General features: G+C 39.4%; 1 protein-coding gene across 1 annotated transcript in view; it reads left to right on the plus strand.

Moving 5' to 3' along the window:
- Window positions 1-457: 457 nt before the first annotated feature.
- The window catches only part of CD53 (CD53 molecule), a 23,419-nt gene continuing 6,891 nt past the window's right edge, over window positions 458-16,985 (plus strand). The window contains exons 1-2 of the mRNA XM_021690104.1: window positions 458-644; window positions 15,956-16,035. Coding sequence (XP_021545779.1) covers window positions 15,973-16,035 — 63 coding nt within the window. The 5' untranslated portion in view covers window positions 458-644; window positions 15,956-15,972. The remainder of the gene's footprint in view (window positions 645-15,955; window positions 16,036-16,985) is intronic.

Raw genomic sequence — 16,985 nt, forward strand, 5'->3', positions numbered from 1 at the left:
AGTCCAGCTTCTGAGACACAGAAGTCTGAAAATTGCATCCCAATCCAACAGGAAACTAGAGATCTTCTGGAAGGCAGCTGGAGGGAGGGTGGGGAGAAGGCCGAGTGGCTTGAGAGACATTCCTGTCTCAGTCCTAGAAAACTTTTAAAAATAATTATTCTTGGGTTCCACTCCAGTTTCTGTCTACCAAACGGGGCCCAGGCATACTTATTCTTGAACAGATCCACACATAATTTTGAGGTGCCATCTTGACTGAGAAGCACTGACTTTTTCTAGACAGAAATCAATACCGAAATCACCTCAGAATGCACCAGGGCTCACGGATGAGTGCCTGGAAGAGGTCTTTGACTTTTCTTGTGTTTCATAGAAACAAGTTTAGGTATTTGGGTTGGCATGGGAGTAGGTGTCTAAAAAGCCACAGGGGAAGGATTGCATCTCTAAGGTTAAAGAGAGCAGGCCGAGCCTCACTTCCTCCCTCTCGTCAACTGGGCTTCCTGTTGTCACAGTGTGAGCACATTTATTTTCACTTCACTTCTCCTTTTACACAAATAGCCCCGGACATCCGTGTTACCAGTCTTGTTGTGACCATCTCAAGGATAATCACTGATCTTGCCTAAAGGACTGAGGAAGAGTGCCTGCGAAAGGTAAGCTTGGTGACATTTTAATCTGGCTTGACAAGATCTGAACCATATTATGAGGGATAGGGTGTCTTAGGATTGTCCGTACACCTCTTCAGGAAGTCTAAAATCTCCTGCAACTGCTATTTCACAAATATTTAGTGCAGGAAAGTAAAAAGATCAAGATCCTGGCACCCCTCAAAAGACAAGCAGGCTGTAAAGACTTTTCACTAACCAGGTTCCCGTTATCTGATACCTCTTTGGGTCAGGGCATTCATGAGCTTAAATTGTTTCAGAACTTGAATTTCTGTGTGTAGTCATTTCTGATGCCTGGAGCCTTCTGTGGGACATGACGTTGGGGAGATTTCATACATACTTAGGTCTCTTAGAAGACTGATCTTGTGATTTTAGAGTGAGGAGAGAACCAACGGCCAGAGTCATTTAGAGAGGCAGTTGGGAGATGGCAGTTCTTAATTCAATCAGTTTTCATGACTCTCACTGTGATTCCTCAGAGCCACTAAATAGAAGGACAGTTACAAATGACAACACCCAGTTCAGAGTCAGGAACACAGGGCATGCCCACTGCCTGTATATCAAGAGGTAAAAGCTGAACACCCCTAAGAGATGCTTAGATTGATTGTTTTCAAACAGCAGGAAGAACATTGTGGTTTATTCTGCTGAATAAACTTGTCCTTGGTATACAAAACATAAATATTGATAAATATAATGTGACATACACCAACCAACAAAATTTGATATTGTAATGATTTCTAATTCATGCCCTGTAACTAGCGACTGGGGTCTCATGGACTCAGAAAGTCAAAGTCAAGCTTTGGTCCTGGCTTTCTGTGACCACCATAGTCATTACTAGAGGTCAGGAGACCAAAGGAAACACTAAACCAGAGCTTTCTCCTTCTAATACCTGCAGGAATCTCAACTGATTATGCCCTAGGGGGAGAGGACGGCCCTCAAGGACCATTACTTACCAACCTAACAATGAGGGATGGCAACGTCACCAAGGGCTCTAGATTCCCAAAGCACCTCAGGGGCCATTGAGCCATGAATTTAAAAATAAAGACCAGATTTTTTATTTTATTTTTTTAAGATTTTAAAAAAGATTGTATTTATTCATTTGAGAGAGAGAGTGCAAGTGGGGGCGGGGTGGAGGAGCAGAGGGAGAGAATCTTAAGCAGGCACTGAGCACGGAGCCAGATGCAGGGCTCTATCCCACAATCCCGAGATCATGACCTGAGCTGAAACCAAGAATCAGACGTTTAACCAACTGAGCCACTCAGGCGCCCCTTAAGATTTTATTTTTAAGTAATCTCTACACTCAATGTGGAGTTCTAACTTACAACCTCGAGATTAAGCGTCACATGCTCTACCAACTGAGCCAGCCAGGAGTCCCAAGACCAGAATTTTTAACGAATTCATTTAATAATCATATATTAAGTGCCTCCTGGGGCCAGGCACTGTGCTTTGGAAGATTCTGGTGGGGAGACAAAAATAGCAAGGTAGAGATTTGTCCCCAAAATAGTCCTGCCCTTAAGGAACTCCTATGGAAGATAAAAGATATCGGTGCTTTGGAAGAGAATTGAGCAAAAGCAGTCTTAGCTGCTGGCTAAACAAAGAAGTTTTGCTTTCTCAATCTCCACCAGAATCTGCACTGTTTTGAAATTGCGGTTGGTTTGGAATCGAGACTGAACTGAAGCTTGATTTCCTGTGTTGTTTTCTGTGTGGGCCAATTAAGTATACTTAGCTTTTAAATGAAAGGATTGGGCGCCTTTATACCCACAGGGAATGATTCAAAGCCCATTCCTTCACAGCTACTGCTGCTGAGGCCACTTCACCTTTAGTAATTGACCCGCACAAACGGGCAAGGTCAAACTCCATTGGTCTTTTGTTTCTAGTGTCCTCAGGTTGACCTCTGACCAACCAGAGGGCTTCAGACTCCAGATCTGAAGCCTGTTCCCCTTTTTCAGTCCCACCCCACGGCTTACGAACAGCTAGGCATGGTGCTAAGTCCCGGAGACACGGGGATGACTGACGTGCTTATCAATCTCAAAGCGTTTGTGGATTCTGGCGTGGAATACAGACACAACACACCATTATAGCACAATGCAATCTTTTCTATCATGGAGGAAGAGTGTGCACACAATGTGGGAGGAGTGTAGGAGTGTTCCTTGGAGAGGAAGTGACTGCTTGGGTTCATTTTCAAAGAAGTGCAAGTTTGCTATGGAGGCTGGGGGTAACCATGCATTCCAGATGGGGCACAATACATGTACACTCAAGGAGTATAACCCCGCCCCCCAAATGCATTTGAGATGAGAGTAAGCAGGTGAGCAGGAGCAGAGGAAGTGGAAATCTCTCTCTCCTACTTGGTTCTCGAACCCAGCAGCTGAAAGTGAGAGGCAAGATCAAACAACTGGGCAGGTCCAAGGTCTAGGCCTGGCCGTGACTATGCCCGAGACATCAGAATTGATGGGATGTGGCTTGAAATGAAGGTGAAGGGGAAGGTTTCTTGCTCCTTAATCTCGATTTCCCCCAGGTTAGGGTGAAGTTTGGAGCTCTTTGCGAGGTTATGGCCACTGTCTCTCAAATTCTGTTCCAGGAAACGCTGTGTTGATTTAGTTACAGTGGTTTGGTTTGTGTTCCTAAATTAGTCCTCCCCCAGTACTTCCCGTACCAAGTGAGCACCCAGTGTGTGCAGGTCACCCTGGGCCTGCAGACTGGGTACCTGCCCTCAGGAAGCTCAGGGGCCCAGCTACCACTGCAGGTACAGAGCACCAAAGTAAAGGAGCAGAGAAACAAGACTGCTACACAGAGCGGGCCTCTGGGGATGGGAGGCTGGGATTGCAGCTGGAGGGTGAGTGTGGGGAGGCTGTCTGGACACAGGCTTTGAGAAGAAGGAATCCATTTCCAAAGCCATTGGGTGAGCACTCCCAGAGTGGAGGACATGGATCTCAGAGACACAGAGGCAAGTCCTCTCTTCATTCCCCAGGTCACGAGCACACAGGACCGTTCCTTCCTAAGCAGGAACATCAGTACATCACAGCTATGGCCAAGAACTGTTGTAAAGGAAAAGGTGCCACAAGGATACATTTCTATAATCATTTAAAATAAGAGCCCTATCTATTTTACAAGTGTTAGAATGTTGTTACTTAAATGCAATTCAGGATTATTTAGGTTCAAATAAAGTGTTCAACTTGTAGTGAGAGCCCAGTAAACATTAGCTATTCTTAAAACATTCGAAACTGCTTATTTTCCAGGCAAGGTGAAGCTTGTCCAAAGTCATAAAACTAGTTAAATAGTAATTCCTGATTCTCCATGGAATGCTCTTTCCTCCCCATTACACACTATACTCTCTTTTCTTATAGACTTCCTATTAAATAAACATCATTAGATGGTGTTCTTTGTTTACATAAATTTCCAGTGCATTTTAACATAAGCAAACATAAAAAATCCAACTTAATCATAAATCCAACTGATCTGAAGTCAATATGCTAGCAAATTAAATATTTGAAATATATTCAACTTGTCACACTTTTGTTTGACATTTTATATTTCAGGAGAACTAGATTGAGGAATGGGAGTGAGAAATTATTTTGATACCTCACATCTTTTCAATTTAAACTCATGGCTTAATACTCACTCTCTGTCAGAAGCAAATAGAGGCCTTAAAGAATTATCCCATGGTTTGTTCTTCTAAAAACAGCTCTTGTGGAATCTCAGTATTTATGCCATCAGGGATTTATGATGTAATGACTTAAAGATCAGAATTCCTTAGATCATTTACTCATATTCAACTCTATCTCTCTCTCAATTCAGACTTACAGAAAACTTCCAAAACTAGTACCAAGAATTTCTGAACACCCCCCTTTCACCTAGATTTCCCAAATATTAACATTTTCTCACGTTTTCTTTATCCTTCCTAGGCTTTTTCATTTGGGAGTAATTGTTGGCATGATATCCTTTCCCACAGAGTACTTTACTGTGTATTTTCTTTCTTTTTTAATATTTTATTTATTTATTTGATAGAGAGAGAGCAAAGCAAGAGAGAGAGTGAGAGAGACAGAAAGAGAGAGAGAGAGTATGAGGGGGGAGGGGCAGAGGGAGATGGAGAAGCAGATTCCCTGTTGAGCAGGGAGCCAGCTGAGGGGTTCAATCCCAGGACCCTGAGAGCATGACCTTAGCTGAAGGCAGATACTTAACTGCCTGAGCCACCCAGGTGCCCCTACTGTGTATTTTCTATGAGCAAAAACATTCTCTTACTTACCACTGTATAATAATCAAAATCAGGAAATTGACACTGATACAATACTGTTACCAATCCATGGATTTTATTAAGATTCCATCAGTTGCCCATTGGTATCCTTATAGTGACTCGAAATCTCAGATTATACCTTGCTTTTAACTGTCCTGTTTCTTTAGTCTCCTTCTACCTGGAACAGTTCCTGAGTCTTTCCTTGTGTTTCATGACATTGATATTCTTGAAACGTACAGGCAAGCTATTTTCTAGAATATCTCTTTATTTGGCTTTCTCATGTTTCTTCATGACTAGATTCAGGTTATTCAGACTTCTGATGGGAATACCCCCAAAGTGGCTTTTATTAGCCCACAGAGAGCCTTGCTAATGCTGGACATAGCTTACCTGAACCCACCATAGATGGGTCTCCAGAACAGGGCCCCTCTACAGCAAAATTCTACATATTTTTAGGGTAAGGAAAGAGAACCTTTAGGAAATGAGATCATCTGGATTTATCTTTCCTCACTTTTTTCGTCCTCTTTGCTTCTTTCTTCTTTCTCTCTTCTTCTACAAATCACCAATTTCTCTCCCTGATAACAGCTTTGAAAAGGAAAAACTTTTCACCAGACCACAATTTTGGGGAGGACTGAGATGACAAACACGTTCCTTTGACAAAGTGATGGAGAGATGAGAAGGAACTAATGTGTAAATGTTGATGGTTTGGTTTGGTTTTATTTTCGTACGGCCCTTCCCCGCCCCCACGATTGCTTATTACTCCCTCAGAGAGACATACCTGCATAACCCCCATTCCTCCTCAGCCACTGTTCACAGGGCTTCACTCTGAAAGATTGAAGGAATCTTCCTGAGGCTCATCACACTGCAAGGGGTGAGTCAGGTTGGTAAGTGAGAGGCACAAAATGGAGCCTGAGGCAGTGGAAGGAAGGTGGGCTGGGAGGCTGAGAGACCTTGCCTTGTGCCCTGTGTTTGCTGTTCATTAGCTGGGTGAACTTGTGCCCGTTACATGGGCTGTCTGAGCCTTGGATTTCTAGTTTGCAAGAATGGGGCTGTTGACACCTAAGTTACAGGGTTGATAAGAAGATTATAAATAAGATACATTCATGAAGCATTCAGCATTTTGCAGGATTCAGTGAACTCTATCATTTATTTAAATTTATTTTGCCCTTATTTGGGGGACCCTCATAGCGAACCAATTTTCTTTCCTATTTAGAAAAATCTTTTGTTAATCAAGGTCCCACTGTTCTTCACTGATGAACCAAAAACCTTCACAGGCACTGTGTAGAAGGGGATAGGAAGCCAAATGTCACCTTACTGAATACCTTGTTTTTCTGTGTAAGTTGGCAAATAGATCTGTATATAAAGAATTGTACTTTCTTTATTGTTTGAATTTTTTTACAGAGGGTGCACAAAACTTTTTTTTTAGGTATTTACCAAAAAATGAAACAAGCAAAAAATTGTTAAAGGCCTTCTGGTCCCTGATATATTTTATTCCTGAAAAACCTAGCAGAAAGCCCAGGGTTGCCCTTATGAAAGGACTGGTAGGGAAGCTCTAAACTTGATCTTTTAGTTGGAGTTCACTGAACCAGGCACTCTGATGCTGAGCCATCCAGGAAATATTATCTCATTTAACCCCTTGAACCATGTGTGAACTGCATGTGGATATCACCATTTTAAAGATGAGGAAATTGTGAAAGTTAGAGAGGTTACACAAGTTGCCCATAAAAGTTACACATTTATGGCAGGTTGCACTGCCAGAATTCAAAATTAGATTTGTCTGATTCCGTCACTAGTGTCTATCAAACTGTGTTCTGTGGAACACTGTGCTCTCTGAGCTGTTATAAGTAATCTTCAAAATAAGAATAGGTTTGTAGTAACAATGTACCTTAGCATATAATGAGTTTCTCGGAAGTCATTCATTAAAAAAAGTTTATTGCTTTTTCTTTTATTTTCATTTAATCCTATTTACTTTCAAAATTATTTTACCATGGCTTCCTCTCATTCCTTTTTTTTAAAGTTTTTATTTAAATTCCAGTTAGTTACCATACAGAGTAATCTTAGTTTCAGGTGTACAATATAGTGATTCCTTATGGTTTTATTTATTTGCTTGTTTTCATTTGGGGAACACATATTAACATCTCATAAATATAATAGTCTTCATAACATCAAAGCTGTCTTGCTGTGGCTCCAAGATTGGATCACATAAGGCTGGATTGAATTGATAGCTTCTTGAAGCTTCTGTCCCAACCTTAGCTACTTCTAAGTTTGATTGAATTCAGGACTAGATATGATGGCTCTGCAAGAATGGGCCAAAAAAAAAAAAAGGAGGGATTGAACTAGAAATCCATAAGACAGTTTACTAGCCCAAGATCTTTGCTTGGAGGGAACTGAAAAGTGAACTTCATCCCTGGCCACAGTTAACTGGAGTTTGGTCACAGGGTTTCCTGGAAGCTGATGTCAGGGACTTTCTTCACAGAGCCATGAGTCATGAAGCAGATTTTGACTGCAAAGAGGTGTCAGTTCTTCCAGACAGTTGGGTTGGAAGGGGCAGGAGTCCAATAGCTGATGAAGTCACAACGAAGAAAGGAAGGGGAAATGGAGTGTCATTCTGTCTGGGTTAATATGAAAACTAGGGCCACGGACATGGTAAAAGTAGTGACAATCTTCACCAAATGGGCAGCTTTTCTCCTTCAACCAGGGGAATCTGAGCAAATGGAAAATCAGGGAAGGAGAAAGAAGAGGTTCTTCTTCCCGTCTGTGAGGGGAAAAATCAGTAGGGATATCCACAGGTCTGTGGACACTTCATTAGTTGGTGCTCTGTGGACCATTTGATTATAGGGGCCTGAAGTAGCGATCATGGGATCCCAGGATGCTGGGGCTGCAGGGACTCTAGGAGGCATCTGGCCCAATCTTCTGTGTAAGTTATCTGACCACATCCAAAAGATTAGTCTATTGGCAGAATAAATCTCAAGCCCAAGGCTTCTGATGCTGTGGTGTGCATGTAGTTCATTCCACCACACCAGATTATTTAGAGTTCGTTGACAAAGGCTTATTGAACAATCTTACATTTTTAGTGTAATCAGGGGACTGTGTTAGATCTCGAGGATTCAAAGATGAATAAACTAGCTTCTACCCTCAAGGAGTTCACATTCTAGAGAGGTAAGAAATAATTATAAAACAAAGAGGCTAGTGCAACAACAGAGATTGCAGGTATTATGGGCACTCCTCGTGGGGAGTGGGGTTGGGTGTGAAGAAATAGATACAATCAGAGAGGGCTTCCCAGAAGAGTGACACTGGAGCTGAGTGTCAGGATGAATAGTGGCTAGCCAAATTAAGGGGTCAGAGGGAAAGAAAGCAGCAAATTTCAGCAAAGAACCCCATGAGCACAGGTGAAAAAGGAGGCACTGAGATAAGTAGTCAAAGTTAATTGCTGGGTTTTAAGATTAGCAGCACTATCAACAATAGCCAAATTATGGAAAGAACCTGTGTCCATCAACTTATGAATGGATAAAGAAGATGTGGTATATAGATAAAATGGAATATTACTCAGCCATCAAAAAGAATGAAATCTTTGGGGTGATGGGCACTAAGGAGGGTATGTGATGTGATGAGCACTGGGTTTTATATGCAACTGATGAATAACTGAACTCTACATCTGAAACTAATGTACTATATGTTGGCTAATTGAATTTAAATAAAAAATATATTTTAAAAAAAAGAATGAAATCTTGCCATTTGCAATGACTTGGATGGAGTTAAGAGTATATGATTTCACTCATGTGGAATTTAAGAAACAAAATAGATGAAAATATAGGAAGGAAGGGAAAAAAAAGAGAAGGAGGCAAACCATAAGAGAGTCTGAACTATAGAGAACAAACTGAAGGTTGAAGGGAGGGAAGGTTGGAGGGAAGGTGGGTGGGGCATGGGCTAGATGGGTGATGGGTATTAAGGAAGCACTTGTGATGAGCACTGGGTGTTGTATGTAAATGATGAATCACTAAATTCTACTCCTAAAACCAATATTACACTATATGTTAACTAAGTAGAATTTAAATACAAACTTGAAACAAACAAAAATAACAATTGTTCTTCTCCCACCATAAATAAACAAATGAATAACTGAAAAAAAAAGTGCTGGCAAGGATGTGGAGAAAATGAAGCCTGATGTACTTTGGTAGAAATGTAAGTTGGTACAGCCCTTATGGAAAACACTATAGAGGTACGTCAAAAAGTTCAAAATAGAACTACCATATGATCCAGCAATCCCACTTCTGGGTATATACTCAAGTGAATTGAAATCAGGATCTCAAAGAGATACCTGCATTCCCATTTTGCAGCATTATTCATAATAGCCAAGATATGAAACCAATCTAAATGTTCATTAACGCATGCATGCATAAAGAAAATGTGGTACATACTCCCCATGGAATATTACTTAACCTTAAAAAAAGAAGGAATTCTTGACATTTGTGACATCATGGATGGACCTGGAGGACACTATGCTGAGTGAAATAAACACAACAGAGAAAGACAAATACTGTATGGTGTCACTTATATGTGGAATATAAGATAGTCAAACTCGTGGAAGCATAGGGTCAAATGGTGGTTGCTACCAGCTTGGGAGAGAGGTAAATAGGGAGGTGATGGTCAAAGGGTACAAAGTTTCAGTTGCCCAAAATAAATAAGTTCTGGAAATCTACTATACAGCATAGTGACTACAGCTAACAATACAGTATTGTACATTCAAAATTTGCTAAGAGGGTAGAGCTTATATTAAGTATTACTATCACAAAAAATAAAAATAATAAGAGTGGGGATGGGAGGAAACTTCAGGAAATGATGGATACATCTGTGTTCTTGATAGTGGTGGTGGTTTCACAAGTGTACACTTATCCCAAACTCATTGAGTTGTATATATTAGTATGTACAGCATTTTTACATGTCATTCATATCTAAAGTGCTTTTATAAATTAAATAAATAAATAAAAAATAAAATATAAGCCAGTGAGGTTGCCATGAGTCTGGAGAGATGGACAGGGGCAAATTAGGAAGGACTTTTTGACATTCACATACATACATAAAACCATCACTACATCAAGATAACAAACATTCATCACTTCCAAAAGATTATTCATGGTCTTTTGTAATCCCTTTCTCCTGCCTATTCCTACTCTCCTTTTATTTACCTAACCCCTGCCACCACCACCACCTTCTTCTGCCTCTATCCCCAATCATTGATCTGCTTTCTGTTGCTATATATTAGTTTTCGTTTCTAAAATTTTATAACTGGAATCACACAGTATGTACTCTTCCCTTTGTCTAGCTTCGTTCATCCACCATAATTATTTTGAGATTCATCTATGCTGTGTTGTGTATCAACAGTTCACTTCTTTTTATTCCTGAGTAGTATACCATTTGATAGCCATATCACAGTTTGTTTTTCCATTTATCTGTTGATGGGCCTTTGGGCTGTTTCCAGTTTTTGGCTATTACAAATAAAACTGCAATGAACATTCCTGTACAAGTCTTTGTATGATCATATGCTTTTCGTTCTCTTGATAAATACCTTGGAGTGGAATGGCTGAATCATATGATAATATATGTTTAACTTTTCACAAAACTGGCAAAATATTTTTCAAAGTGGATATACCCCTTTACGTTCTCACCAAACACATTCTCATCAACCCCTGGTATCGTCAGTTTTTTTGTCTTTGTTTTTTTAATTTTAGATACTCTAGGAGGTAGATAGCAGTATCTCATTTTGGTTTTAATTTACATTTCCTTAATGATTAATGAAATAGAGTACTTTTTCATGTACATTTTTCCATCCATGTATCTTCTTTGGTGAACTATCTGTTCAGATTTTTGTCCATTTTTTTTTTCTTTTCCATTTTCAAATGGGATTGCTTGTTTCCTGAGTTTTGAGAGAATGCCCTCAAGGTCCATTTATGTTGTCACAAATGGTAGGATTTCCTTCTTTCTCATGGCTGAATAATACTCTTTTGTATATTTATGCCACTTTATTTATTTATTTATTTATTTATTTATTTATTTATTTATTTATTTATAAGATTTTATTTATTTATTTAACACAGAGAGAGAGAGAGCATGCAAGCACACAAGCAGGGGGAGTGGAAGAGGGAGAGGGGGAAGTAGGGTCCCCGCTGAGCAGGGAGCCCATGTGGGGCCGATCCCAGGACCCTGTGATCATGACCTGAGCCGAAGACAGCCGCTTAATTGACTGAGCCACCCAGGCGTCACTATCCCATATTTTTTAAAGATTTTATTTATTTATTTGTCAGAGAGAGAGAGAGCAAAAGCAGGGGGAGCGGCAGGCAGAGGGAGAAGCGGGTTCCCCGCTGAGCAAGGAGCCCGATGCAGGACTCAATCCCAGGATCCTGGGAACATGACCAGAGCCAAAAGCAGATGCCCAACCAACTGAGCCACCCAGGCATCCCTATACCACATTTTTTTTTTTAGTTGAAGTGTCAATGGGCATAGGTTGTTTTCATGTCTTGGCTATTGTAAGTAATGCTACAATGAACATGGAGGTGCAGATACCTCTTTGAGACCATGATTTCCTTTCCTTTGGATATATAGCCAGAGGTGGAATTGTTGGATTGTATAGTAGTCCTATTTTTAATTTTTTGAGAAATCTCCATACTGTTTTCCATAGTGGCTGTAACCAATTTATAGTCCCACCAATAGTACATGAGGGCTGTCTTTCTGCATATCCTCTCACCACTTGTTATATCTTGTCTTTTTAATGATAACCTTCCTAACAGGTATGAGGTGATACTCATCACAGTTTTGATTTGCATTTTCCATCTTGCTGATCAGTAATGTTGAGCATCTTTTTCTTTTATACCTGCTGGCCACTTGTATGTCTTTTTTGAAAAAATGTCTATTCACTTCCTCTGCCCATCTGTAAATCAGATTTTTGTTTTTGTTTCTTGCTATTGAATTACATGAGTTCTTTATATATTGTGGATATTAATCTCTTATCAGATATATTATGCAAATATTTTCTCCCACTAAGTAGGTTGCCTGTTCATTTTGTTGATGGTTTCCTTTGCTGTACAGACCCACTTGTTTATCTTTGCATTTGTTGCCTTTGTTTTGGTGTCGTAGCCAAGAAATCCTTGCCAAGGCCAATGTCAAGGTGATTGCCCTTTATGTTTTCCCCTAGGAGTTTTGTGGTTTCAAGCCTTACATTCAAGTATATAATTCACTTTTTAATTTTCTATTTAAAGTCAATTAGGTAACATATAGTGCATTAGTTTCAGGTGTAGAATTTAGTCATTCTTCAGTTGCATATAACACCCAGTGCTCATTACATCAAGTGCCCTCCTTAATCCCCATCCCTAAATTATCCATCCCTCCACTCACCTCCCCTCCAGCAACCCTTGGTTTGTTTCCTAGAGTTCAGCATTTCTTATGGTTTGCCTCCCTCTCTGTTTTTATCTTATTTTATTTTCCTTTCCCTTCACCTATGTTTATCTGTTTTGTTTCTTAAATTCCATATATAAGTAAATCATATAGTATTTGTCTTTCTCCAACTGATTTATATCACTTAGCATAACATCCTCTAGTTCCATCCATATTGTTGCAAATGGTAAGATTTCATTCTTTTTGATGGCTGAGTAATATTCCATTGTATATATATCCCATATCTTCTATATTCATTCATCTATTGATGGATATTTGGGATCTTTCCATATTTTGACTATTGTTGACATTGCTGCTATAAACATTGGGGGTACATGTGCCCCCTTTGAAACACTATTTTTGTATCAAGTCTATAATCCATTTTTATTTTATCTTTGTGATTGGTGTAAGATAGATTATTTCATTCATTTGTTTGCAGCTGACCAGTTTTCCCAACACCATTTATTGAAGGGACCATATTTTCCCCATTGTATATTCTTGGCTCCTTTGTTATAAATAAATTAACTATGCATATATGCATGGATTTATTTCTGGGCTTTCTATTCTGTTCCATTGATTTATGTGTTTGTTCTTATGCCAATGTCATATTATTTTGATTACTATAGCCTTGTAATATAATTTGAAATCAGGAAGTGTAATGCTTCTAGTTTTGTTTTTCTTCCTCAAGATTCCTTTGGCTATTCAGGGTCTTCTGTGGTTCCACGTAAATTTTAGGATTGTTTATTCTGTATCTGTAAAAAATGCCATTGAAATGTTTATATGTATTGCATTCAATCTGAGGATCATTTTGGGTAGTGTAGACATTTTAACAATATTAATTCTTCCAATCCAGAAGCATGGAATATCTTTCCATTTATTTGTGTCTTCTTACATTTCTTTCATCAATGTCTTGTTTTCAGTGTCTAGATCTTTTACCATTTTGGTTAAACTTATTCCTAAGCATTTTATTGTTTTTCATGCTATTTTAAATGGGATTGTTTTCTTCTTTTTCCGATAATTCATTACTTAATGTTTTTTAACCCAATTAGCTATCTCAGGGCATACCTGGAGTACTTAGACCATTTCATTTACTTGCTATTAATATGGTTAGAGTTGAGCATATTTGTTTTCTATTTGTCCCATCTTTCTATTTGTTTTTTGTTTTCCTCATCTGTTCTTTGTTTTTATCTTAGTCTGTGCAGGTTGCTATAACACAATACTACATACTGGGTAATTTATAAACAACAGAAATATATTTCTCACAGTTCTGGAGGCTGGAAATCTAAGATCAGGATGCTAACGTGGTCAGGGGAGGCCTCTCTTTTGAGTTGCAGACTTTTTGTTGTGTCCTCACAAGATGGAAGGAGCTAGGAAGATTTCTGGGGTCTCTTTTATAAGAGCTCTAATCTCATTTAGGAGGGTTCCACCCTCATGACTTAATTGACTCCCAAAACCCTACATCCCTACACCATCATGGGCATTAGGATTTCAACATGTAAATGTTATGGGGACACAAACATTCAGACCATAGCGGTTTCCTTTTTCCTCTTTTTGTCAGGCTTCTTTCAACTAATCAGTATTTAGAAAAAATTTTAACTCCTTCGCTGGTTTACTTTTTTAAGGTTTTATTTATTTATCCTTTGCTGACTTACTAATTATAATTCTTTGTTTTGTTATTTTAGAGGCTGCCTTATGGTTTATACTGTACATCTTTAATCCATCACGGTCTATCTTCAAGTAGCATTACCACACCACATAATAGAACCTTATAGTATTCTTCCATTTCTCCCTTCCCAGAGAGCTCCTTTAAAACTAAATAATCATGGGTTCCATTTACTGAGTATGGTCATATATCAGTCTCTGTTATAATATCATTTAATCTTCACATCCACCCTAAGAGGTGTAAGTATTACCCGCATTTTATTTATTTATTTGAGAGAGAGAGAGCACATGAGAGGGGGGAGGGTCAGAGGGAGAAGCAGACCCCCTGCTGAGCAAGGAGGCCGATATGGGACTCGATCCCGGGACTCCAGGATCATGACCTGAGCCGAAGGCAGTCGCTTAACCAACTGAGCCACCCAGGCGCCCAGTTACCCGCATTTTACATATAGGAATAAATTGTGACTAGAAATGTTAAGTAAATTTCCAAATGTCATGTAGCTATTTGGTGGCATATGTGAGAGTTGAATTCAAGTTTGACCTCAAAGCCTATGTAGTAAATCACCATATTAACCTCTCAAGTATATACAAACACACTTATAATAATCAATTTTACTTTAACTTGGCTAAAATATTGATGAAGAATTAAGAATAATCCTGAGGGTCAAGACAAGAAGGAGAAAGGGAAAAAGAAGGACAAAGTAAAGGAAAAGGAAAATAGTATGAGATAAATATATATATTTGGTCTTTTCAACAGAGATTATTCTACTGTGGAACACAAATAGCTCATCAAGCTTATCAAGAGCTTAGATGACCTCTTCCTCAAGACCATCTGATTTCTGATATTGTTAAGAGGGTACAGGCAATGGATTGTACAAACAATCTATACACTAGAAAAGGCATAGTTCTAATGGGAAAAAAAACAATAAAATGACATTCTGCTTTATATAGCAGTCTTATATGCAGTTTTAAAATATGAGTTACTCTATAGAATCTAATTGTGTCTGAGAGAAAACTCAAAATTGTGTAATTGAGGATGAGGGTTTGCACATTAATGTTCTGGCTGAGAAAATGAAATTATATGTATTTTTTAAATCAAGCTCCCATTGCTATCTCTTTTCATTTCTCCACTGGATATTTGATAGCTAGTTTTATCTCTCCTATAAGATTGACATCTCCTGGAAGATAGCTACTGTTTAGTCACAGTTATATCTCCCACAGTATCTAGAACAAAAAACATCATAACTGTTTCTTCAGTAAAAGAATGGGGGCGCCTGGGTGGCTCAGTTGGTTAAGCGACTGCCTTCGGCTCAGGTCATGATCCTGGAGTCCCTGGATCGAGTCCCGCATCGGGCTCCCTGCTCGGCAGGGAGTCTGCTTCTCCCTCTGACCCTCCTCCCTCTCATGCTCTCTGTCTCTCATTCTCTCTGTCTCAAATAAAAAAAAAAAATCTTTAAAAAAAAAAAAAAAAAAAAAAAAAAGAATGAATCATACGTAGGTATGTTCCCCCATTTTCATGTGGAGAGGTTTATAGACCAAATGTAGTATATACATGCATCTCAGGGCATACAAGGAACTGGCTGATCAAGTCACTGACTTCCACACCTGATTAATTCCTGACCCCTGGGCTGCCTTCTTGAGTAAATGCCCAAGCACTAGTCTCTGAGCATTGGCCTACTGTGTGTTACTGCGACTCACTCTCCTCTAAGAGCAGCTCTATTGCTTTCCTCTACAGTGCTTAATTCAGTGATAAGCATTCTTGGCTGGCTGAATTGGAGCAAAAGTAAGTGTCCAAGTTAAGCCAATTGGTACCTCAGTTCAGAGACTGAGAAAACAGGGATTTTGGGGAAACTTCTCAGAGGAGAGTCACAGCTCAAACCCAAGGTGATGCTGGAGATCTTGAACCCTGAACATTTATGCCATCTCTTCACTGGTGCCACCTTACAGAGCCAGGTAACTTACTTCTTCTTTTTTTCCTTTCACTTTTTAGAGTACGAATATCCCAGCATGGGCATGAGTGGCTTGAAATTGCTGAAGTACGTTCTGTTTTTCTTCAACTTGCTCTTTTGGGTAAGTGTGCCTCTTCTGAGCATGAGGAGTTCATCTCCTCCTAGCTACACTCTATTTCTCCTCTACTGAAGCCTGGTATGGAGAGCAACCCATGCATGTCTGAATGGCATACCCAACTTACAACAAGGGAATAATAATTTCCCTTCTTCCCATCCTGCCATTGTATAAGCCTGTAAAATTGAGAAGTACCAATGCAGTTATCTTTTTTTTTTATTATGTTCAGTTAGCCACCATACACTACATCATTAGTTTTTGATGTGGTGTTCAACAATTCATTAGTTGCATATAACATCCAGTGCTCATCACAACCATGCCCTCCTTAATACCCATCACCCAGCTACCACATCTCCCCACACCCATCCCTTCTGAAACCCTCAGTTTGTTTCCCAGAGTCCACAGTCTCTCATGGTTTGTCTCCCTCCCTGATCCCCACCCCTTTCAGTTTTCCCTCCCTTCCCCTATGGTCTTCTGTGCTAATCTTTATGTGCCACATAGGAGTGAAACCATATGATAATTATCTTTCTCTGTTTGACTTATTTCACTTAGCATAATCCCCTCCAGTTCCATCCATGTCAATGTGAATGGTGGGTATTCATCCTTTCTGATAGCTGAGTAATATTCTATTGTATATATGTACCACATCTTCTTTATCCAGTGCAGTTATCTATAGGCATGCTCTTTCTCTCTCTGGGGACTTTAGGCTACTGTTGCTCACTGCTGACATCTATGGGTGAGAAACCTGAGACTCTACATTCTGTGTATAAGTAACACTTTCCTGCTCCCCTCCTCCCCTTAATCCCTTGGATGAATAGCTGATTGAAAGTTTTATGTTAAAAGAAGAAGAAGAAGAAGAAGAAAAGAAGAAGAAGAAGAAGAAGAAAAGAAGAAGAAGAAGAAGAAGAAAAGAAGAAGAAGAAGAAGAAGAAGAAGAAGAAGAAGAAGAAGAAGAA

The sequence above is a fragment of the Neomonachus schauinslandi genome, chromosome 4 (assembly GCF_002201575.2).
Source record: "Neomonachus schauinslandi chromosome 4, ASM220157v2, whole genome shotgun sequence".
In the NCBI taxonomy this organism is placed as follows: Eukaryota; Metazoa; Chordata; class Mammalia; order Carnivora; family Phocidae; genus Neomonachus; species Neomonachus schauinslandi.